Source organism: Magnolia sinica, chromosome 13, assembly GCF_029962835.1.
Source record: "Magnolia sinica isolate HGM2019 chromosome 13, MsV1, whole genome shotgun sequence".
Classification (NCBI taxonomy): Eukaryota; Viridiplantae; Streptophyta; class Magnoliopsida; order Magnoliales; family Magnoliaceae; genus Magnolia; species Magnolia sinica.
In genome coordinates this window covers 79,141,358-79,167,806 of record NC_080585.1, presented here as the reverse complement: position 1 = coordinate 79,167,806, position 26,449 = coordinate 79,141,358, and the positions used below count along the sequence as shown (strand labels likewise).

The 26,449-nt window shown below is 39.5% G+C and overlaps 1 protein-coding gene across 2 annotated transcripts in view; it reads left to right on the top strand.

Annotated features, from left to right (window-relative positions):
• LOC131223899 (ubiquitin-conjugating enzyme E2-17 kDa) overlaps window positions 1–24,238 on the top strand; it is a 33,841-nt gene extending 9,603 nt beyond the window's left edge. The window contains exons 3-5 of one of the 2 annotated variants that reach the window (XM_058219467.1): window positions 11,565–11,692; window positions 14,496–14,600; window positions 23,823–24,238. In XM_058219467.1, the coding sequence (XP_058075450.1) occupies window positions 11,565–11,692; window positions 14,496–14,600; window positions 23,823–23,966 (377 nt within the window). In that variant the 3' untranslated portion in view covers window positions 23,967–24,238. Of the gene's footprint in view, window positions 1–11,564; window positions 11,693–14,495; window positions 14,601–15,744; window positions 15,823–23,822 lie in introns of those variants that run through there. The other variant, XM_058219468.1, reaches the window with a different exon arrangement.
• The last annotated feature ends 2,211 nt before the right edge of the window (window positions 24,239–26,449 follow it).

Genomic DNA, 26,449 nt, shown 5'->3' with positions numbered 1-26,449 from the left:
GTCAAGCCAAGCTCTTCTGGACTAACACTGAGCGTAGGATAGAGAGAATTGGTAGAGCCCCTATCACACATTGGTATGAGATGAAAGAGAAGTTAAAGGAGAAGTACCTTCCTCTCTCATACCGTCAGAAGCTCCTTGACCAATGGTAATCCTTACGCCAAGGGTCAGTGCTTGCCGCTGACTACATCACTAAATTTGAAGAGTATGTGATGCGATGTGATATCCGAGAAGACCCTCTAGTAACGCTCTCGCGTTTCAAGACAGGCCTTTGTGCGGATCTTCAGCGCGAGCTTATTACTCGGCCCTTAACGAACTTAGATGAAGCATATCAAGTCGTGCAGGAGTTAGAGCAATATCTGAAGGCTCCTGTCGTTCGTCGTTTTGAGTCCCGAGACTCCAATGCTAGATCTAATTCCCAAGGAACTAGACCTAATATTGGTAATCAACCTAGGGCACAGGCGACCATTCCGCCTAGGCCTAGGGAGGACAAGGGCAAAGGGGTTCTTGGTGCCGGTCCTAGTAACATGAGCCAAGTGAGGTGCTATGAGTTGGCGACCTTGGCCACATGTCTAATCAGTGTCCTACGAAGAGCCGTGGGAGAGCCTTAGTTATAGGCGAGTCCCACGAGGGTGGAGATGACCAGGGTGATTATGAAGTTGAAGAGTATCACCCTGAAGGAGGACTTACTGATGAAGAAGTGGATGGAGAAGCAACGCTTGCAGTAGTCAGGCGTGTGTTAGCTCAGTTTAGAAGTAGTGCCGACTGGCGTCGAAGCACTATCTTCTACACTATTGCCAAGTGTGGTGAAAAGAATTGTAAGGTGATAGTGGATAGTGGAAGTTGTCAGAATGTGATTTCCACTAGCACCTTAGATCGCTTAAAACTGAAATCCACACCTCATCTAGACCCGTATAAAGTTTCTTGGGTTGACAAGACATCCCTACCTGTCACCCAGCAATGTCTAGTCCCCATCGAGTTTGGGTCATACAAAGAGTCCCTGTGGTATAATGTTTTACCTATGGATGTGGGACATGTTATCCTAGGTAGACCGTGGCTATTCGATAATGATGTCACGATCTTTGGCCGTTCGAATGCGTGTACTTTTATGTATAATGGTAAAAAGATCAAACTTAATCCCATGCCACCTGAGAATACACTAGGGAAGAAGAAGGATGAGAAGGCAAGTGAGCCTAGAGAAATGGGGAAATCCAAACCTAAGTCTTTACATATAATCAGCGCAAGAGAGTTTGAAAAAGAGGCTAAGGAGGATTCTATGGTGTATGCCCTTGTGGCTAGAGAAATTACACCTGAGGTTCCATCAGAGTTGCCTTGTGAGGTGACCTCGGTCCTGAAGGAATACAGTGATGTATTTCCTGAAGACTTACCGAATGAGTTGCCACCTATGAGGGGCATACAGCATGCCATTGATCTTGTCCCAGGGTTTACTCTACCGAACCTTCCTCACTACAGGATGAACCCTGCAGCGCATACAGAGTTGAAGAAGCAAGTTGATGAGCTTCTGCAAAAGGGTTTCATCCAAGAGAGTATGAACCCGTGTGCCGTGCCTGCATTGTTGACCCCAAAGAAAGACGGCACGTGGCCATGTGTGTGGACAGCCGTGCCATAAACAAAATTACTGTCAAGTATAGGTTCCCTATATGTAGACTTGATGATATGCTTGACATGATGGCCAGGTCCACTATATTCTCTAAGATAAACCTCAAGAGTGGATATCACCAAATTCGTATACACCCGGGAGATGAGTGGAAGACGGCGTTTAAGACGAAAGATGGGCTGTATGAGTGGTTGGTCATGCCCTTCGGCTTGACTAACGCGCCCAGTACTTTCATGCGGGTGATGACACAAACTTTGAGGCCGTTCATGGAAAAATTCCTAGTGGTGTACTTTGACGATATTCTTATTTATAGTACCACTAAGGAATCACACCTTGAACATTTAAAGAAGGTCTGTAGTGTCCTTAGGAAGGAAAAGTTGTACGCTAATCTTAAGAAATGTGCATTCATGTCTAACCAAGTTCTGTTCTTAGGATTTATAGTGTCATCTGAAGGGATGTGCGCAGACCCTGAAAAAGTCAGGGCCATAGTTGAGTGGCCAGAACTAAGGAACATTCATGAGGTGCGAAGTTTTCACGGCCTAGCAACTTTTTATCGTCGGTTCATTAGGGGCTTTAGCACGATCATGGCTCCCATTACCGAGTGCATGAAAAAGAGAGAGTTCGTGTGGTCTAAAGCCGCCGTCAAGGCTTTTAAAGAAATTAAGGGCAAGATGGTGGAAGCTCCTGTCATGCGTCTACCTGACTTTTCTACAGTCTTTGTAGTAGCGTGCAATGCGTCTGGTGTCGGTATAGGTGGAGTGTTGAGTCAAGAAGGACACCCAGTGGCCTATTTCAGTGAGAAACTGAATGAGACAAAACAAAAATACTCCACTTACGACAAAGAATTTTATGCGGTAGTGCAATCCCTGAGACATTGGCGACACTACCTCCTACCGCAAGAATTCGTTTTGTTTTCTGACCATGAGGCTTTGAGATATTTGCATTCTCAGAAGAAACTCAACCCAAGGCATGCCAAGTGGGTAGCGTTTCTTCAGGAATATTCGTTTGTTTTGAAACACAAGGCCGGGGTTGAAAACAAACCAGCAGATGCCCTTAGTAAGAGAGTGGCATTGCTCAACTCCTTGAGTGTAGAGGTAGTCGGATTTGAGCAACTGAAAGATGAATACCCCATATGTCCTGATTTTGGGGGTACTTAGACGTCGCTCTCTAGTGACCAGCATATTATGGGTGAATATGTTCTTAAAGATGGCTTTCTTTTCAAGGGAGACAGACTTTGTATTCCCCGTATGTCCCTTCGTGAATTCCTCATCTGGGAGCTTCATTCAGGAGGGATAGCTGGCCATTTTGGTCGTGATAAGACCATTGCCCTCGTGGAAGATCGTTTCTATTGGCCAAGCCTCAAGCGAGACGTAGCCAAAGTTTTAGGGCAGTGTCGAACATGTCAGCTGGCAAAGCAAAGAAAGCAAAATACTGGGTTGTACACGCCATTGCCAGTGCCACATGCTCCGTGGCAGGACATTTGTATGGACTTCGTGCTCAGGCTTCTCAAGACTATAAAAAAGCACGATTCCGTTTTTGTCGTTGTGGACCGTTTTTCTAAAATGGCGCATTTCCTCCCATGTTCGAAGACGTCAGATGCGTCTTATGTTGCTCGTCTCTTTTTTGATGGTGTGGTGCGTCTCCATGGGTTACCTAAAACCATAGTGTCTGATCGTGATGTTCGATTTACTAGCTATTTTTGGAAGACATTGTGGCACATTATGGGAACTCGTTTGCAATTTTCTACTGCTTACCACCCACAAACAGATGGTCAAACTGAAGTGGTAAACCGTAGCCTTGGAAATCTTCTACGTTGTCTTGTGGGTGAACATGTTAAGACTTGGGACCTAATTTTACCAACTACTGAACTTACTTATAATGGGTCAGTTAATAGATCTACAGGGTTGAGTCCTTTTGAAATTGTAAGTGGTTATAAACCTAGAATGCCCATAGATCTCTTACCTATGTCTGTTACCCAAAGGTCTTCTGAGTCAGCCGATGCATTCGCACGCCATATTCATGATTTGCATACACATATTAGACAGCGGTTAAATAAGAGCAATGATGATTATAAAGTTTCAGCTGATTCTCATCGTAGAGTGCAAGAATTTCAAGAAGGAGACTGTAATGGTGCGAATAAGGCCAGAGCGATTCTCTCAAGGATCTGCAAAGAAATTACAAGCGCGTAGTGCTGGACCATTCAAGATATTACAAAAGGTTGGGTCCAACGCGTATCGGGTTGACCTTCCATCTGAAATGAGCATTAATCCAACTTTTAATGTGGAAGATTTAGTCCGTGCCCATACTCCCATTGTTGATACATCGTCCCTTTCATGGCCTTTTTCTGAGTTTGCTACCTAACCCCTTCCACCCCCTCCTCCACCCATTACCCATAAAGAAGCAATTGAGGAAATCTTGGATGACGAGATAGTATCCACGAGAGATGGGGATTTCCAAAGGTATCTTGTCAAGTGGAAGAACAAACCATCGTTTGAATCTACGTGGCTGTCGGGCGACGCATTGCAGGGTATTGATCCAGATCTACTCGAGCGCTACAAAAGTTTCAACTCGTCGGAGTCGAGTTTTTCTCACCCGAGGGGAATTGATGCGGACACAAGTGCATTCAAGGTGTACCAACGAAGAAAGCGCCAACCACAAGTGCCGTCCTTGTGGATAGGCGACTATTGAGGAGCTGAAGACCTTTCACATGTGATTGGACATAAAGAAGACCCCACTTAGGGAAGACACATGTGAAGGAAGATTGGAGAAAGAAGACCGAGCGCCCAAACTTTCCCATACTTATGTTATTTGCGCGTTTTTTACTGAGTTAGGGGTCTTTTAGTAATTTTATATCTTTATTTGCTTATCCTAGGGGTATTTTAGTAATTTTATGTCTTTATTTGCTTATTTAAGTGGGGTAAAGCCCTAAACTCGAATTTCAACTATTGATTAATGAAAAGCAAACCCTTTGGTTGCCTCCTTCCTCTCTTCTCCCTAATGGTGCTTCTTCTCTCCCTTTGATCTTCTTCTTCTAATTTCTTCTTGTGTCCCTCCAACTTCTTCAAGGTAATAATTTTCTTCCTTTTATTTTCCAGTTTTGGCTAATCTTTCTTCGATCAAAATCTTAAGAACCGATCTAAACCCTAAATCACCAAATTCTCAAATCTCTAATCCGAGAAACTTCTTGGTTCTTCGGACTAGTGATCTTCATTGATCGATTGGGTGTTGACCATGCAAGATCGGGAGGTCTCATCCCTCGCCGGATCCAACCTAAGTAGTAATTGAATTCCATAACCCATGGTTGTAGTGACGGCCCGATCCATTGCATGTTTCCTTTATGATTTTCTCAGTTATGATGATTACTGTTAGAATTTTAGATCATTTATTCCTTTTATTTCCGCTGTTTAATTATCTCCATGAGCATGCATCATAATTAGGGCTGTCCTGCGTCACATAGAGATGAAACATACTATATAAAAAAGATGAACTTCTTTCATTACTAACATGCGTAATTTAAATCGTTCCTTAAGATGTTCAAGATGAAGGATTGGTTGTGTAACAATACTTTCACACACGGGTCCATTGTGAGGGCAATGCTCTTATGGTCATTATGAACTGCAAAAGTAGCACGAACATAGCTTGACAAAGAATAGTAGATTAATTGATAATTAAGGTGGAAAAACACCCATGATTGTATAAGATTGGTAGGGCAAACAATGAGTGGGGTTGCCCATTGAATTTTGTGATAAAAAAAGAAAAAGAAAAAAGCTCTTGCTTTCTTCTCCCATCTTCATGGGATTTGAAGATACTTCCATCAAATTTGAAAGGAAGATTGGGGCGAGGCTAATCTTTATCAACGAAGGTATGGGGTCTCCATTTATCCCCACACCATCTTCTCTTTTCTTCCCCATCCAAGTATTTTCTTTAGATTCTTAATTCTCCCATCCCAAATTTGTCTTCTTCTAAACCCAACTTTCCCATACCCATCCACAATCCAAACCCTAACTGACCTAAATCCACCCACCCCACGCCACACGTGTGGCCGTATGACGACGCGTGTGAATCCTACTTGCCCCTTTTGGTTTCCCACCATCATTATATCAAAACCCCTTTTTTCCATCCCCGAAACCCTAACCCTAAACCTAGAATTCCTAATTTTCCAAAATTTTCAAATTACTCAAATCCTAATTTTCACCCTAGGTTGTATTAGGTTTCTTATTTTGAAATAAACTATACCTCATGCTAATTGGATGTCCCTACATCCATTTGATGCCACTCAAGGGCTTTTTCACATCGGGCTCGAGTGGGGTTGCTTGTGGGATGCAGGGGCACACTCGGAGTGGGCGGCCCGTGTGAGGCGGGTGGCTCGTGTGAGGTGGTACCCATGTGATGTGGGACCACAAGGGGGGTTCGGCCAAGGTCCTAACCCATGCGATGTGGGGCTTGGGCTATGAGATAAAGGGATTAATTTGCCATGCTATATCAGTTTGAGCTTTTAGAGCAAGTGGTTAATTGTCTTGAATCAAATTGGTATCAGAGCAAGAGGTCTCGTGTTCGAGACTCCTCACGGGGGTGATTAATGCAAGGGCATTTTTACACTGGGCTCGAGTAGGGTTGCCTATGGGATGCATGGGCACACTTGGGGTGGGCGGCCCGTGTGAGGCGGTACCCATGTGATGTGGGGCTCACGAGAGGGGTTCGGCCGAGGTCCTAACCCATGCGGTGTGGGGCTTGGGCTAATGAGATAAAGGGATTAATTTGCCATGCTCTATCAGTTTGAGCTTTTAGAGCAAGTGGTTAATTGTCTTGCATCAGTTTCTCAATGAACCACTAATTTTTTAGCGAAATGCTCATTTAGTGTCACACCTCAAACCCGGTTTCCGGAGCCCATTCGCCATAACTCGAATCCGGATGTGACAGCCTTCGTAGTACTCTAATTTTGGCTCCTAGGTCCCATACACCAAGTTTTGGAAGCGAAACCCCACAAGGAGGATTTAAGGTAAACGATGAAACGAAGCATAACCCAAAGAACTTCACAAACAACATGCATTTCCACTAACTGATGGTTCAAGGTCAATGTTGATAAGGGTTCAACACCTGGTGAAGGGTTCGAGTATCCATAGGTGGTGAAATTCCACCAACGTGAGTGCGTGTGTAAAAAATAAAAAATAAAAAAATATATAAAAAAAACTTTAAAAAAAAGGTCAATGTTGATAAAGTAAATACATGATATAACAAAAATCCCAAAAGATCAGGCGCACGCTCCAACCTCAATGCTATTGAGACTCTCCAGCTTAAATGATGAAAGATGGACAATTGGATGGGGTTGGATCGGTGATCGGCTAGTCCAAATGGTGATTGAGGTCCTCCAAGCTCCTCTACCTCTTCCTTCTAACCACTAGTAAGGTGATGGGTGACGGAGGAAAAGGTGATGGGTGATGAAGTGATGGGGGTTGATGGGTGATGGATTGATGTTGATTGACAAGATTTCTAGGAATTTGCACAAGTGGGGTGCGTGCTGCACGTTGTTGGAATTGCAGCGCTTGCACAGTCGCTAGGGAATACTTGCGAACGACTCCAACTTCTGTTACGCCTCACACTTGGTTTCTGGCGCCCATTCACCGTATCCTAAATCCGGAGGTGACAACCTCCATAGTACCCCAATTTTAGTTGTTGTGAGACCCGTGTCCCTGGAAGACCTCCTTACGCATAATTTTCGATCCGTTCGGAGTGTGCCGACACCTGAAACTAAGCGTACGGAGGTCTTACAGGGACACATGTCTCACAATCCCTAAAATGGGGGTACTACGGAGGTAACCTTAAGGTTCAAGTTACGCCGAATGGGTGCTAGAAATTAAGTTTGGGGCATGACAGAAGTTGGTATTAGAGCATAACCTTGGAATACTTGTAAACGACTCCATATTTATGCTATTCTTTCACTGTATGATGGTTGTAAACTTGGAATCACTGGAATCCCTGGTTTGGAGGACTTGGAGAATTACCTTTAGATTTCTTGGTTTGCGAACTTAGTCTAAATTAGCGTTCCCGTTTGAGAACTTAGAAACTTCTGACATAGAACCTTGGCAAGTGCGCTTTACGTGGGGTTTGGGTTGGTTGTGTGAATTTCGAGGACAATTTTTGTTAGTAGGGGAGAGATGTGAGACCCATGTCTTTGTAAGACCTCTATACGCTTAGTTTTTTGTGCCGACACACCTTGGACAGACCGGATCGACAAGCACCAATCACGTACCCTGTTTTAGTACCGCAACGCCCCGGAAGCTATACTTTGGCGACCGCGTGTGCACTGCGATTCCAACACCGCGCGATGCGCCCTGTTGCGATACCCAGTTTGGAAGATGATATCATTGGCGCAATCCCTCATTTTCTTCCCTTCTACATTTCTAATACCTTCTCTATCCTAAGGCCTCTCCAACACAAAACCCCCCATACATATGAAAGTCTTCCCATATTTCTCTAGCTAGCATTGAGAATGAAAAAGAGAGAAGAAAGAAAAGAAAAGATGAAAAAGATAAGAGAGACAGAGAGATTAAGGAAATAGAGAGGGAGATCTTGTAGGAGGTGGTTAAAAGGAAGAGAGAGGAGCTTGGAGGACCCCCCGATCACCATCCAGACCACCCAATCTCTAATCCAACCGTCCATCTTTTATCATTAAGATGGAGCATATTAGTAATATTAAGGTTGGAGTGCGTGCCTGATCTTTTGAGATTTTTGTTATATTATATATTTACTTATTGGCGTTGTACTTTAAACCATCAATTAATGGAGAAGTTCTTTGGTTTCATAATTTTTCCTAAATTATCTTTGTGGGATTTTGCTTTTGGAACTTCTCGTATGGGAGCTAGGAGCCGTAATCAGGGTACTACGGGGGATGTCACCTCCGGATTCGGGTTATGGCGAATGGGCGCCGGGAATCGAGTTTGGGGGTGTGACATTTGCACCGTATTACATTAATGGCATTTGGTGTGGCGTTGTTTAAATAAGAGTTTCCTTTTCAAAAAGCAAGGTATTTCGTAACAATAACGATGGTTGTAACGACACTACCGTTACCTTTATGACACGAGTTGTAACGACTGTTATGGTCTCATTGTTTTTTGAAAAACAAACCTTAAAAACATGTATTTGCCTCATAAGGGACCGTTATGGCCTTTATGTGGAGTGTAACGGGCTGTTATGGGGGCCTTGCGGTTACAAGTCATTTTTTCCATAATGGCCATTAAGGCCGTTATGAACCCGTAACGTGTAACGGTTGCCACCGTTACCTTTTATGGCCCTTCCGACACACCATGTTTCCAAGGCTATGCAATGCGGCCACCCCCATCCAATTCATTTGTGGGTTGGGACTTGAGGGCTTATTATTATTATTATTATTATTTTAAATTCCAAAGTTGATTCTAAGAATCAACCAACCAACAAATCCATTGCTTAGGTGATTCATTGCCTCCCTCTCGCCCAAATGAAATGGGATGAATCAAATCAATAAGTTTTTTTGGTTGACGCCATATCATTCTTGGTCGTTTTTGGATGTATGATTGCAATGCATCATTATGGCTTCTCCATACCAATACTTTCATTTAGGAAATGAAGAATGCCAACCTCAAGCTTAGGAAAATGCTGTCATGGTCATAATGTATGGCAAAAGTAGCACGGACATATTTGTTGCTTCGAAGCAGTTTCTAGCTCAAAATTAACCTCTTTAAAACCGACATGTTGGGTATCAATACCTCCATGCCCATTCTTTCTAATCTTGCTGAGCCCTTTGGATGTAAAGCTGGTTCTTTCCTAACTCCCTATCTGGTTCTCCCTTTCTGCTTAAGGAGCCAGCTAATCACCTTTGGGATGTGGTGATTGAGCGTGTGGAGCAGAAACTTCCCCCTAGGAGTAGCCATTTTCTTTCCCTTGGTGGTGCTTGACCCTTATTAAAACAATCCTTTCCAATATGCCTACTTATTTTCTTTCTTTATTCCGCTTTTCGAAATCAATCCTTGAAATTTGTGATCTACATTCTGAAGGGGGTGTAGGGATTTGGGTACTTCTAATGTCAACTCTGCCTTGCTTGGTAAATGGGTATGGAGATTTGGTTCCGAAGGGGGCATATGGTGGAGATAGACTATAGTTGCTAAATATAATGTTAATAAGGGTGATTGGGCCTCTTCCATTTGGAAAGCCATCTCCTCTCTCAAGCCCCTAGTTTTGAATGGGTTTTCTTTTGCTCTAGGCAATGGGGACCGTATTTATGGGGGCTATTGGCCTTTACAGGTCATTTTTTCCGTAATGGCTATTATGGCCTTTATGACCCTGTAATGTATAACAATTGCCACCGTCACCTTTATGTAACAACCTTTATGGCCCTGTAACGACCTTTATGGTACACCATGATTCTCACGGTGGATAACCTCTATCGTGGCTTGATTCTCCCAAATGTCTCCTTTGCCTCCTCAAAACTGAGACAATTAATCATCTCTTCATCTAGTCCTTTCGCGAATGAAATCTAGTCCTCCATTCTTCAAAGATTCGGTACTCCCATTGGGTCATGCCTACAGATGTCTTTGGATTGTTGTTTGCTTGGCATGATGTTGGATCTGACGATCTAGTTTAGCCCTTATAGCGCCTTGTTGAGATGGCAACTCTATGGGCTATTTGGAAGGGAACGAAACTCATGTTGCTTCAGAGATTTATCTTCTTCTGCTCCCGATGAGTTGGCTGGAATCCTCCATGAAGCTTCAGATTGGGCTCTTAGTTTTCTTTGGCTGGATGGTAGTGTCATCTCTTCCTTCCTGGGTTAGCTTGGGCTTTGTCTCCTTTGTTTGGGGTGTTCGTGTTGTCTAGTGCAGTCTTCGAGCTTTATAGTTGGGTTTTTGTGTTGTATAGTTTACTCTCTCTGGCTTTTTATTTTTATTTTTATTTTTTGTATCGTTGCTTTGGTTGTGGTTTTGTTTTTGTTTTTCTTTTTCTTGTTGCTCTTTTTGGGCTGCCCTTGGCTCCCTTAAATAATAATTTCAATCTAAACAAAAAAAGATAATAAGGTTTTTTTAATAGTTTTTTGATTTTCCCCCAATCAAGCACTGGATGTTCGATTCAAGCTCAAAATGCTTGTTTTGATCTTAGAAACAATTGTAGATCTAGTTGTAATTGGGCAAAGAACAATACTAGAACAAAAAAAAAAAAAAATGGAACGAGAAGGAAAAGAGGGGAAAAAAGTGAAAAATTAGCGATGGTCTTGACTTTTTATATCTATATTGGCATGATCGATATGCACATGACACCAGTGCTGATACAGCCTGATAGGGACCAATTTTTTCAAGATTGGTTGATGCGTATTGTACAAGGACAAGACAGACCTAGTTGCTAGTTTAGGTGGTATGACTCGGAATCTGTCCAATTGGGACCAATATGATTCAGATGATACTGAGTTGTATCAGACAAATATTTTGAACACAAATTAGGAAGGATAACAAATAAGTTGTCCTTTAGTGCTTTTTTTCCTTTACTTCAAAAATATACTAGCTACTCAGCAGTGTTTCATAAAAAGATATTGGCTAGTGTTTTAGATGATTATGGTGTTGTGCGTGCACTACAGAACTCTAGTACTGTACTTAAGATCTTTATTTGCCTCGATGTTTGACCAATTCTTGTTCTTTGGTTGACTTTTAGTCTCCTCTTTTATCCTTACTATTTTTGCATTTAAGCTTCTCTTCCCAAAATGTTGTTTAAACTTGATATGCACAATGATGCACTCCAACAGCCTGTGGAAAGATGCACGTGTTTCAATTGCTTGGCCTAATTAAAGTTGCCATCTTCACTTTATGTTTCCTGATTTGGCAGCTTTTTATTTTACTGCCAGGCATGGCATTGTAAGTTTGTAGCTTCTACATTTATTTAGCTCTCAATTCTCATATTATATTTGGGATTTCATGTGTATTTCCTAAAGGTCCTGTGGCTGAAGACATGTTTCACTGGCAAGCAACAATTATGGGACCTCCTGATAGTCCATATGCAGGAGGCGTATTTCTTGTCACCATTCATTTTCCGCCGGACTATCCTTTTAAGCCCCCTAAGGTACCATGTTTTTTGTACTGGTCCATTTCATATATGAGTTCATTTATTTTTCACCGGATTGTATTGCATAAGATGGCACTTCTCCACTTTTCAGTTTGAAAACTGGTGTGAGCACCGTTACAAGGTTTTGATTCAGGAATTACTCGTCAAGGCAATTATTCTCTATTAAGAAAGTTCTGGAATGAATCCAGAAAAACAAAAAGGAATAATGAGGAAATTTCTTTTCAAAATAAATAGAAGTTCTCAGTTTTTTGGGCGTTTCTTAAAATATCAAATGATTCATGAATACTTCACATATAGTTTCTTTTAAAAAAAAGACAAATACTTCTCATATTATTTGCAAATAACTAGTTAATCGAGACAATTTGCAAGATTATTCAGTAATTCACAAATTATTCAGGATTTCTTTGAGAAACCTTAAGTTAAAAAGAGTAGAATTCATGATTTTTTTTTTTCGTAAAAGAAAAACAGTTATTTTTGTGACATGTGTAGAGATTATTTCAGCACCATAGCTGTGGTGGATGGCCTTTTGCTTTTGCATGTACTTCATCTTGTCTATCAGAACAAGCCCCTTCTTTTTGGCACCTTTCTTTCTCTCTTCAACTTACCAGTGCTCCTATTATTAGCAAGGTATCCCGTATCGGTATCGGTTGGCGTAACGGTGCCCTCCAAAACCGATACGGATACGGGGGCGTAACGGCGATACGGGGGCGTAACGGCCCGTAACGGCGCAAATTATTTTTTTTTGCCAAAAAAAATGAAAAAATATGGATTAAATCCGGAATGTTTTAAACATTCCAAATATGCATTCATTTATAAATTAGAACATGTTTATGGTGGTGTAATGGTCCACTCCTTGGTGAGAACTTGTATCGGACTGTCTGATTAATTTTTGAACCAGGTAACCTGAATTTGACTACAAAATTCATATATTTAATTTTCTAAATATCTAATTTATATACTTAACAATTTAATATCCTTCTCCCAATAGTTCTTTAAAAAAATGAAATTAAATTCAGGTAGATGGCGTTGCCAATTTCGGGCTGACTTGAGGACCAATCTATGCCCCAAAATAGCCTCAAATTCATGCAATTTATTACCATTATCCCACTTAATGTATTGGTGGACATTTATTGGATAGTGAATCATGAAAAAAAATAAATCAAAAGGCCCTATTTTAAAAAATAAAAGTCCACAAAATAACAATTAAAACTGTTCAAATAATTTGATTTTGGCATTGTGAGTTAGCAATTGCAGTTCATAGTTTCATTGGTAAATTTTAAGTTAATATATGTCTCGTGTACAATTTTTTAAGGCCTCGAATTAGGCGGGACTCGGATTGTGAAGTGTAGCACACGTGTCAAAGTTTTTTGGGCCCCACCCGTGATGAATGTGTTATATCTAAACCGTCCATTCATTTGACGAGGTCGTCTTAAGGCTTGACACGAAAAATAATACAGATCTAATTATCAAGTGGACCAGACTGCAAAAAGCAGTGGGGGATTGAACGTCTACCATTGAAACCTTTTTTGGGATCACAGAACTTTTGGATCAATATGAAATTTGTTTTTCCTCTTCATTCAGGTCTTTTTGACCTTATGAACAGATTGGATGGAAAATAAATGTTATGGTGTGCCTACAAATTGTTTAACGGTGAAAATCATCATCTCCACTGCTATTTTTGGTGTGGTCCAGACGATCTTTGGATACGATTCATTTTTTGGGTAATGCTCTAAAATGATATTTAAAAATAGATGAACGGTGTAGATATAATAAATACGTCATCGTGGAGCCCATATAACTTTGATCTCCTTTGAACCGTTCGTACAACTCGGAGCTCGAGGAGTGTAAGCGCTCGTCTTAGCGTGACACGTACCTACAACAGCTAAGCTGGTGTGTGGTGCACCTGCAAAAAAAAAAAAAAGAGAAAGAGGAGAGAGGGAAACCGAAAAGAAAAAAGAGGGAAAGAACAGAGAGAGAGAGAGAGAGAGAGAGAGAGAGAGAGAGAGAGAGGAGGAGGAAGAAGACGAAGGCTGCCGCAGCTGTCTGAGAAGAGGAAGAAGAAGAAGAAGAAGAAGAAAAGAAAGGAAAAAGGTAAGTTTTAACAGCCGTTACGGGTTCGTAACGGCCGTTATGGCCTGTAACGGCCCCATAACGGCTGTTACGGTTACAATATCGGCCCATCGCCTGTTACGCCCCTGTATCGCGTAACGGGCCCTACCGTTACCGTTACGTATCGGCCGTAACGGCCGATACGTAACTGATCTGGGATACCTTGATTATTAGACCCTCTATCAGTCTGTTCAGGGTTTGCATTGTATCATGGATGTTTATGGATCCATTAGTTTGGGTATGCGTCATGGATGTATACTTAGCCATTAGTTTGGGTATGCATCATGGATGTATACTTAGCCATTAGTTTGGGTATGCATCATGGATGTATAGCAAGCCATTAGTTTTCTTGTATTATGGACTTATGGTCTGTTAGATGGGTATGAATTGTTTGTGCTAGAGCATAGTGGATGCCTATTTCAATGTTAATCAACACCATTTTTTCATTTATACTAGTCTGTAATCATCTATGCAGTGATGAGTTTCAAATGTTGTCATGTGTTCTCATGCATACGATGCGCTATAGAGATGGCACCTACGAGTAATTCTTTTCTGGCTGCATCTTCAGTTGTTAATCGTCTTCCCTATATATTTTCTGGTTCTGATAATTATAAGCTCTTTTTTCCCCCCTGTTATTTTGGATAATTCCTTTCAAGTATGGAACGAGGATTATCATAGTTTTCTGTTTCAGGTTGCATTTAGGACTAAGGTCTTCCATCCAAACATCAACAGCAACGGAAGCATTTGTCTAGATATCCTGAAGGAACAATGGAGCCCAGCTCTGACCATCTCAAAGGTTTGTTTCAGTTTATTTATTTTACTTTGCATTTGGATGCACTACTGAATTTAGTTGTAACAACTTAGTTCGACAAGGAATGAAATAATTAAATCATGGGTAACTTGGTAATCATATTTTGAGCGATCATTCTGTAAATTGCAATTACATTGCTTTCCACTTGGATTTGAAGCACTTTAGGGCTACTTGCTCCTCCTGAGTACCAGTAAAATGCCATTACAATTTGCTCATTTCTGGCTTATACAACTGAATTTTCACTACTCAATTCAGCCTTGCATCCGAACAATCTGATTTTCTTATTCGTGTTTCCAATACATGATCTTCTGATGAATGCCCATCTGCTGCCAACAATCATGCTCAGAGCCTACAGATACATGATCATGTGTGAAGTCTTGATGAAATATTAAACATGCATGGAGCATATGTTTTAGAAGCTAATTTGAATCCAAATTAATGGAATTCATTCACCCGAGACTGAACTGATTGGTATATGCATTCCAAAGGAGCACAATGTTTGAATATATATCTTCTGGACTGAAAGCATGTCAAAAGAGGCCAGTGGTTTAACTCAAATGGTAACGGAGACATCCATGCACAGACCCAAACTAAATTGCATTGCATCAGGTTAAGTATTCAATACCTTGGGTTGGGTCAGGCCTTTGGTTGACTCATCTGGACATTGGATTGGGCTTTGGTTGACCCTCAACCCAACCCAACCCACCTGAGTTGAACCCCCCAGGTTTTGATGATATTCTGTAAAATATGTATTGCATGGGGGGTTTTTTTTCCACATGAAATATCACTGATATTCTTGAAACTTAAACCATGTGCTGAAGTGAGATTGGCTCCGTTTTATTGGTGGGAACGTCGCCTTTGTTGTTTGGGTGGCCTGTGAAGCAGAAACCACTTTGTTTTTTTTTTTTTTTTTTTAATTATCTTTTCACAACTTCCTCTGTTCCAAAATCTCTACTGATTTGGGTGGACTGCCAAAAATGGCTACCCCAAAATCCTAAAGCGATGGTAAGGGGTACTGGATTTGCGGGACCTGTTAGGATGCGTGTTCTGCTATTTCTACATGGATTACTCTCTCTCTCTCTCTCTCTCTCTCTCTCTCTAAACAGTTGACATAATTAAATGATATCAGGTCCTCCTTTCTATCTGTTCCCTCCCGACGGATCCGAACCTTGATGACCCACTGGTGCCTTAGATTGCTCACATGTACAAAGACTGATAGGGCCAAGTATGAGACAATTACTTGGAGATGGACCTGATTTCGTGTAGCCAATTATACACACTTATACACACCTAGACATATATATCTACCTCACGAGGAATGCAGTGAAAACTTAAACATAATGAATCAATATGCATAGTAGAAGTAATTAAATTTTGGAGATGAAATTTTGTTTAAAGGGGGTAGATTGTAACACCTCGAATTTTTCAATATTCAAGTATTGAAAGTTCTTGAGTGTCATCATGAAATTTAATTTAGTATATACATGTACATGTTATCAATTTAGCTTATCATAACCTTACATATATAATCTAAACAGAATCTGACCAATTGTAACATCGCAGAAGTTACCATTTCAGCCTAGGTTCATCCTGTTGTTTGATATATATATCTCCCCTTAATTAATGAGAATTTGAACTCATTTGGTAAGTAACTCTTTATCTGTAATGATTTATTTATGAGTTCTTTTTTAAGAACTGCTTAGAAACGTGCCTATAATCATGTAGAATCATTAGATTTCCCAAAACTCTCAGATCAATAATAATTATGAAAATGCCATTAACCTAGACCCTTGAATTTTAGATCACATGGTTCTCATGATCTATTTGATAAAAATTTTATACCATGCCTATCTATCATAAATTAACCACACATCAAATTTCATCCCTTAGATCATTGTAAAAGTGACCTAATTGACAAATCAACCCCTTAACCATTGATTTTGGTGTCCATCGAGTGATGAAAGATCGTGGGTAGTCATAGTCGAATATTTTCCTTCATATGAATGACTTGGATTGCCCATCATATGGACTGAGTATGAAATGTGAGAACCCCACCTTGGTAGGCTTTTTCTTAGGCGCGAAGTTAGCCGTTTTAGGCTTATCAACTCTTTCTAAATATGGACCTTCCGAATTACCCACTTTCCATCGTCAATTACAAATAAAATTTTAACCATACTTTGGCCTCATATGACTACGAGATCATACAAACTTTTAGACCCCGATATATGATCTTACATCGTTGAATGTTAAATGTTGGACTTTTTTATAAATTCATGAGTGATGGATACAAGCCTTGCCTTTCGTCAATTTTGAGAGCAACGCATGTTTCCACTCTATATTGAGTTGACTTTCGATAATCTCTTCTTGTTTTTGTTGAGTTAGCCTAATGCTATTCTTCTCTTTTATTGAGTTAGCTTATTGCTACTTTTCTCCTTTATTAGATTAACTTTATTCTACCTCCCTTATTTTATGGCTTGGGCGTGCCTTGGAATTTCAAAACTCGCATGGTTTGACTTATTTCTTTATTGATGCAAGTGATGTGTTGAAGGTCTCACAACTAATGACATATATTATTTATCGTGGACGTAATGCACTCTGGATAGTGACCCTCATGGTCGATGTGTAAATCCTTGGATTTGGTTAGTGGTGCACACATCGATGTAAGTAATCTGCGAGTGCGTGTTACATCATTTTCTTGGGATTGGATGTCGCAATTTGTCGCTCCATGGTCAAATCATATTACGTAATTCTTGCAATCCATGTGTTGTTCTGTCTTGATGTGTTACGTAAATCTACGACAGTATTGGACACGCCGACGAATCTCCGTAGTTATGAGATGCAGAGTGAGCCGGATTTTTATGAATTATATTCCACAATGTAGTAGTCACTATGTATGATGAGCTACACACACTATGCTAGGCATGCAATTATGTAGATTGGTTGCACATATTAATACTACTTATAATGGTGGAATACGAGGTGTATCGGAACTCTTACATTGTTATTATGATGAATCACTTGAATTATTGTTAATCTTTAAGGAAAATCATCACTATGAGTAGGGCGTTGACCCTCTCCAACCATACAAATGATGCAGGTGATGCATCAGGTTGAAGATATGGGCTATGGTTGAAGATATGGGCTATGCATGACCTCCCTATGAAAAACTACGAGTGACGTGCGATCATGTTGTTGATGCTTTCATTTTAGTTTAACTTTATTTACATTTCATGCTGCAATTTGGGTATTCGTAATAAGCTCTCACCTTAATGAGCATTAAATGATTAGTTGAACTTTTATATTTTAATGGAATAAGATTTATAATATGGTTGGTTTATTCTTGTGATTGGGTACCTCTGTGAATGTAACTAAAATTCCAGGTGTTAGTGAAATGAATGAATGAATACTTTATAATTGCATTTTTTTTCTAACTTTTTCAGATCACATTGGTGAAAGTACCCATTCACGTGAATAAAACCAACCATATTATAAATATTATTCCATTTAAATATAAAAGTTCAAGTAATCATTTAATGCTCACTCAGGTGGGAGCTTATTACAAATATCTAAATTCGCAATATGAAACTTAAATAAGGCTAAACTAAACTGAAAGTATCAACAACATAATCCCACGTCACTCGTAGTCTTTCACAGGGAGATCATGCATCTCCCATATCTTCAACCTGTGCATCACCTGTATCATTTCTATGGTTGGAAAGGGTCAACACCCTATCATAGTGATTGTTGTTCCTTAAGATAAACAATAATTCAAGTGATTCATCAAAATAACAATGTAAGAGTTCCGATACGCATCATATTCCACCATTACGAGTGGTATTGATATGCACAACCAATCTACATGAATGTATGCTTAACATAGTGTGTGTGGCTCATCATACATGATGACCACTATATTTTGGAATATAATTTATAAAAATCCGGCTTGCTCTGTATCCCATAACTACGGAGATTTATCGGCGTATCCTACCTTGGATTTACGTAACACCTCAAGATGGTACGACATATAGATTGAAAGAATTATGTAACATGATTTGATTATGGAGTGACTAATTGCGACATCCAATCCCGAGAAATTGATGTAACACGCGCCTACAGATTACTTACATCGATGTGTGCACCACTAACCACATCCAATGATTTATGCATCGACCAAGAGGGTTACTATCTAGAGTGCATTACGTCTACAATAAATACATATAAGTCACTAGTTGTGAAACCTTCAACACATCACTTGCATCAATAAGAAAATAACTCGAACCATGAGAGTTTTGGAATTCCAAGACATGCCCAAGCCATAAAATAAGGGAGGTAGCACAAGACTAACCTAATAAAGGAGAAATATAGCAATAAGTTAACTCAATAGAAGAGAAGAGTAACATTTAACTAACTTAACAAAAATAAGGAAAGATGAGCAAAAGCCAACTCATACAGAGTGGAAACACGCGTCACTCTCAAAATTGATGAAGGGCAAAGCTTGTATCCATCACTCATGAATTCATAAAAGAGTCCAACGGTGTTTTCATTGACTAATTAATCTGGAATTACAATAAAATAAGCCCCAATAATGTAGAAAATATCCCATACACTTCAAAGTGAATTCATAGGCACAACAGTGCAATTTTGTGTCAGACGGGTCACTCGATAAGTCCAAATTACTCCAAAAGTGAGTCCCGCTGCCGTAAGGTTTAAAATATGGATTTTAGGTTAAATTAATATCCGTAAAATCATAAGTTTTGCTGACATAACTATCAGGTCCATTGTATGGGCAAACTATGCACCGTTCGGGACCCAAACACGTGTAGGTTCATGATTTAAGGCATAATTTTGAGATCCGACCTACAAAATGTCCAACATGATCAAAATCATATCTCAAACATAATTCCAACGTGGATAAATAATTCATAATTATCCAGCAACTTAGTAACATGGAAATCACATTAAAAAATCAAACTATACACAACTTTAACGAGAAAATAAAAGAACTATGTATAAATTTAACTTAAATTGGTGTAAGCGTAAAGGAATCCCTCCCCTTAGCCTTAGCTACAAACCGTAGGAAGATCTCGATGTAGAAGAGCTTCTACATGAACCATGACGTTACTCGAGCAAAAGGGAGACACTACATGTGTGGAGGAGGAGAAGGGATGAGTGTCTAGGCTTGGATCTCTCTCTCTCTCTCTCTCTCTCTCTCTCTCTCTCTCTCTCCCTTGGACGTGGGTGTGCGTGGGTTTTTTAGTAGAGAAGGGTGGGTGTGAGAAGATGTGTGTTGCATCCCACTTAAATCGTGATTATCAATTCTTCTTAAATCAGAAATCTTTCTTCAAATATAACTCGTTCACGGTGTCGGTGTCGTCGAATAGAACCGGAGTACATGATTTTCCCGGTAACCCGAAATTTAGATTGACCTATCTTGAAAATTCTCTTGGCGGGTGCCAAAACGGACTTGATCTTAATTAACGATCCACGCGTAATGATTATGATTCAATTTTAAGGAAAATGTGCAGTCAAGATAGGCAAACGATTGGACAAAATTTGGTGGTTGATCGATGATGGGAAAGGCCTAAATCTGAAATTTCATCTGTCGCACTGAAAGGAAGGAATTAGCTTCAAGGCGATCATCACTCAACGGTGTAGGATCATAGATCGGGGTGTAAATTTTGCATGATCTTGTAGTTATATGAGGCCAAAGTGAAGTCCAAATTTTAGTTGTGATTGATGGTGGAAAGTGGAGAATTCAGAAGGTCCAGATTTATAAAGAGTTGATAAGCCTAAAACGGCTAACTTCACGCCTAAAGAAAAGCCTACCAATGTGGGATTCTCACATTTCACACTCGGTCCATATGATGGGCAATTCAAGTTGTTCATATGAAGAGAAATATCCCACCACGACTACTTATGGACTTTCTTTACTTGATGGACACCAAAATCAATGGTTAAGGGACTGATTTGTCAATTGGACCACTTATACTATGATCCAAGGGTTGAAATTCGATACGTATGCTTAATTTATAATAGATAGGCATGAAACAAAATTTCACATCAAACGGATTATGAAAACATGTGATTTAGAATTGAAGAGTCTAGGTTAATGACATTTTTGTAATTTTTGCTGATATAAGAGTTTTGTGAAATCTAATTATAATACATGGTTATAGGCTGAGCAGTTTTTAGAAAAGAACTCATATCTAAATCATTAGAGATAAAGAGTTATTCACCAAATAAGTTAAAATTCTCATTAATTAAGGGGAATATATATATATATATATATATATATATATATATATATCAAACAACACAACAAGATGAACTTAGGCTAAAACGGTAACATCTGGGATGTTACAATCCACCCCTCTTAAATAATTTCGTCCTCGAAATTTAATTACTTCGATCATGTATATGATTGATGATATACTAACTCACGGTGTCTAAGTTTCCACTATATTCCGTATGAGGTAAATATGCATTTCTAGGTGTGTACAGGTCCGTATAACTGACTACACGAAATAGAGTCATAAATGGTTTTAACATGTTACACTATATGTTACCTTAACGGAGACATCCATGCACATAACTATGATTAGGTTTAGGTACTTTATATTTCGACCTCTATTTAAGACATCCTTTTAGATAAAGTAATTAGGTTTTACGTCTATTAGTATTTATAATTTTATCTTTGGGTTTTTTTACACAAAAAATCGTAGAATGCTATCACAATACAATGTTTGACAGATGTCGATGAGTCATACTCCTAACTTTTCTATGCCAAAGTTACATGACCAAGTCGTGTCGTAACAGAATCGGTGGCGTAATGGTCCCCACCAATACCGTTATGAGTATTGGCGTTTATGGCTGATATGGAGGGCGTAATTGCTGTTAGAACTGCTAGAAGAAATTTGGTGGCCCAACCGATCTAGGTTTGAACTTATTTGGCTGGATACATGTTACGGTATCAATGGGGAACCGTCACGCCCACCGATACCATTATGGCACACTTTGTTGAGGTTTGGCTTTGATCGACCCGCAACCCAATCCAACCTGTAGGAGTTGCATCCCTGGTTCCGATGATACTTTTGTAAAATACGTATTGCATGGGGTTTTTCGATGAGTGTGATCTTGCAACTGGTTGAGCACCCGTTGTATTTGTATGCTCCTTTTCGAGCTTTAGTTCAACCCGTTACAGTCTTTCATGTTGCTGACAGCTGATGCATTTGACAAGAATAAATGGGCACTATTGGTGTGTATACAAAATAAAGGTTTTAAATATCGTTTCATCGAGAAAGGGGAATTTTTCTGGAAATATCAGAAAATGTTTTGATATGGCACTAAAGCTTCGAAGGAAACTTCTGGCCTGTTTGGATTCATAGAAAGTAAAAGGAAACATTGTTTCCCATGAAACTCAATTTATGTTGTTTGTCAACCCTTTTTTTGTTGGAATTTGTGGGAAACACCATTTCCTGCTTTTCTTTGTTGTAAAATAAACCAATTTATTTCCACACCTCCACTCTTGAGAAATTCATATTTCCTCAGTAACACAATTTCCCACTTTCTATCTTTGTAGGAAAATAAACCAATTTATTTTTCCACCTCCACCTCTAAGAAAGGCATTTTTGCATGGAGGGAAAATGGATTTCTCAAGAGTTGAGCCCAAATCTGGCACCACCCATCTCAATCACCTCACAAGTGCCATATTTGTGAATGTCCATCATCGGTTGTGCCTCGCATGTGATACTATGCCACATGTGCCAATGTGCCATGTGGCATCATTCATCTTCTCATGCCTCGCGTGTAAAGTGTTCCACATGTGTCAATGTGCCACACATGACACCATCCATCTTTTTTTTTTATGCCTCACATGTGCTAATATGTCACATGTACCACCATTCTTCTATTGCACCCACATGTGCAAGCACCCCATGTGCCATTGACCATTTTCAATCTCTCCAAATATGCCATGTGCCAATGGTGCCAACGAGCATAAGCGCCGCCATCTGGCTTCAAGTGGCCACATCAACTGCGCCAATGCATGATTTGTGTCATGTGCTAGTGTACAACTTCAAGCAACTTGAAGTTGTGCCACCATTCAGCTTTGAGCAGCCACATGTGCCACTTCATTTTCAAGCATCCCACATGTGCTAGCCTGGCACATGCTAGCAACTATCTAGAATTTTATTATCCAGAAATTTTTTTATTTTGCCAAACAACAAATTTGAAAATAGATCCCTAGTTTTCTAGGAAAATCTTGTTGAAAAACAAACAAGGAAAACAATGATTCTTTTCCTCCAGTTTTCCAGAAATAAGATTTCCCAAGAAATGCTATTTCCGTTGTTCGGGTGACAACATTATGCATTATCGGCCATGACTAATGCAATTATATCCAAAATGAGTTTACATGATATCATTAAGTCATTAAAAAATGACTTGGTAAAATTAAAAATGAGTTCATATCATTCAAATCAGTAAAAAATTAAGTTGGTCTCACATCCACATTTAGTTTTAAGGAGGGCTTATATATTGATTATTTGAGCAAGGTCTATTTCAGTAGTTACAGGTATATTTGATGCTATTAGATATTTAACGGTGTTATTTGATGGTTAGATGTTTGATTTTGTAAGTTAGTTTAACAGTTGCAGGTGTTAACCTCTGACCCAAACTAAATTGCATTGCATCAGGTTGAGTATTCGATACCTTGGGTTGGGTCGGGCCTTTGGCTGACTCATCTGGAAATTGGATTGGGCTTTGGTTGACCCTCAACTCAACCCAACCCAACCCAACCCAACCCACCTGAGTTGAACCCCCAGGTTTCGATGATATTCTGTAAAATATGTATTGCATGGAGGGTTTTTTTCCACATGAAATATCACTGATATTCTTGAAACTTAAACCATGTGCTGAAATGAGATTGGCTCTGTTTTATTGGTGGGAACGTTGCCTTTGTTGTTTGGGTGGCCTGTGAAGCACAAAAAACTTTTTTTTAAAATTTTTTTAATTATCTTTTCACACCTTCCTGTGCTCCAAAATCTCTACTGATTTGGGTGGACTGCCAGAAATGGCTAACCCCAAAATCCTACAGCAATGGTAAGGGGGACTGGATTTGTATGACCTGTCAGGATGCATGTTCTGCTATTTCTACATGGATTCATCTCTCTCTCTCTCTCTCTCTCTAAACAGTTGACATAATGATATCAGGTCCTACTTTCTATATGCTCACTCCTGACGGATCCAAACCCTGATGACCCACTGGTGCCTGAGATTGCTCACATGTACAAGACCGACAGGTCCAAGTATGAGACGACTGCTCGGAGCTGGACCCAGAAATATGCCATGGGGTAGAACCCAGGGGCAGTTACTGTCTCAAAGAGGGGAAGTAGGAATTGGGTGTTCTGTGCAGAAAGGGGGAGCAAGCTGGTTCCGTTGGTAAGATGTTTGGTTCGTTCATGTTCCTGTGAAATTTAATTCCCATAGACCTTTGGAAGAAAAAAGAGTACTGATGCAAAACTGTAAACTGTACTTGTAGGGAGAATATGTTGGTTTTCATGCTGTGTTTGCTAATTCGTGTTTTTGATTTAGTGTTTGCTTGGAAGGGGCTTTTGTCCAAACCGTTACATAGAGCTGCACATTTTCTTTTCATGAATGGGGCGGATTACTAAATTACCCCAGCTGTGTATGCAGATTTCAAGTGGCCAAATCCAAATTATAGACCCCATTGATCTAGCGCGCCTTGGTTTTTGTAATTTTCATGGTTGCCTATGAAAAGATGATAGTTTCCAAACTTTGAATAGTCATATCAGTGATGTTGCTATTCTCTTTTGATACCAACTATCTGATAATTGGTCAGGGGTTAAAAAGTGCGTGCAGCAGGCCAAATCTTTAGTTGAATGGTTAATATAGCCTGTAATTTCGATTGTTGGGGCCAGGTTCCATCCAGGGGGCTCTGATCCAGAATCTTCTGATTTGAGGTAGTTGGGCCAGGCTCGATTGGTAATGTCCTCATTTGATGTTGTTGGTTAGGATCCATCAACGGGCCTTTGATTGGGAACGTCTTGGTTTTAGTCAAGGCTCTAGATCTAGACAATGCGGGGATAATGTAGTGAGTGAATCGGACCATGATCCGTGATGGACTTGTGGCATGATGTCCATGATCCGTAACTTTGCTTTGGTTGGTCCTCACTGCATTCAATCCGGAGATGTGTTTTGCATTATATATATATATATATATAAAGGATTTTATTGCCTCACCTAATTTTTAGTGTTTCCAATTTATTAATTATCTAAATCATGAAATTCTTGAAAATAATAATCATTCTTTCCCTGATTGATGATTGAAACTTTAATTTGAAGTAATATGCATGAGATCCATATTTTCATTATAAAGTCCAAAGTAAAATAAATAAATTAAGATAACAAATTAAATCTATAATTTGGAATTTTACACAATTATTTCTGAAATTTCAGAATCCTACACTAGTGTGTAGGAGTTCATGAATCCAAACAATACAATGTGCAGGGTTTTGGAATAAATATAATAAAGTGCCTATAATTTCTGAACATTATGAAGTCATTGTAATGGCAAGAAATTACAGTGCAGTGATTCAAATTTTGCATAGTAGATCTTAGTATCCCATTGCTTATATATTTTCATGTAAATAATAATAATAATAATAATTTAAAGGGAATTGCAATTAAATTAAGGGAGGGTGTCCACCGACCCTTAAGCACCGCCTTAACCCCCCCTTGCTAGCACTCACGTACGCACGTGTACATGCGTGGCCCTCACGCCCTACTGCTCTCTCCTTCAGATTTCTCTCTTGTTTCATTTATTTATTTATTTAAGAAAGTGCGCTGGTACAACGCACACTGCATAGGTTGAAATCAACGCACACGTGTTCGCTGTGCATTGCACGTGTGCCAAACGTGTGTGATGGATGCATGAGGCGAGTGGATGCTATGTATGGTGGACGGACGCTTTGATGGATGGATGGATAAGTTGGTAGATGGTCAGGTATGATTGGATGGTTGGACAGTTATGGCACGTGATCCAACTATCAAATTTAGACAGCTTTGAACACATGATTAATGATCACAATCGAACATGTTAAACATGTTGTTCAACGGTTACAATTAGATAGGTTAATCACTTGGATCAACGGTCATCTTTAGGTGGGTTTAAGACACATATCAATGGATTGATTTAGGGCATGGATTAATGTTTCATGATTGGATAGATTTAATGCACATACAAAGGATCACAGGTGGGCAGATTAAAGGTGCTAATCGATGGTCAATATTGAAGTGATTTGATTGGTTCCAGCGTCGGATTCAACAATTAATTTTTGGATAGATTCTATGCTCAAATCAATGGTTGTAATTAGATAGGTTTAATATGCAAATAGATGATCATTGTTGGACAGATTTGGTACAACAATAATCAACGTTCACAATTATTTGACATAATTTAATGCTTACAATCTGCTGATTTGGCACATACATCAATGGTAGAAACTGGATGAAATTTATACGCAATTCAATAGTCTGAATTTAATAAATTTAACAAATTAACAGTCACAGTTGAGCTGATTTAGTATATTGATCAAGGGTCTTAGGTAATAATTGGATTGATTTAAGATAGAAATCAACAATCAAAATTAGATAGATTTGATACACGAATCATGGTCATTATTGGACATAATTCAACAATAGGACAGATCTGACATATAGATCAAAAGTCACACTTTTGACAAATTTAATACATAATCTATGGTCAAGATTAGGTAATTTTAACTTTACACAGTCATGTATGAATATATGTATACTTA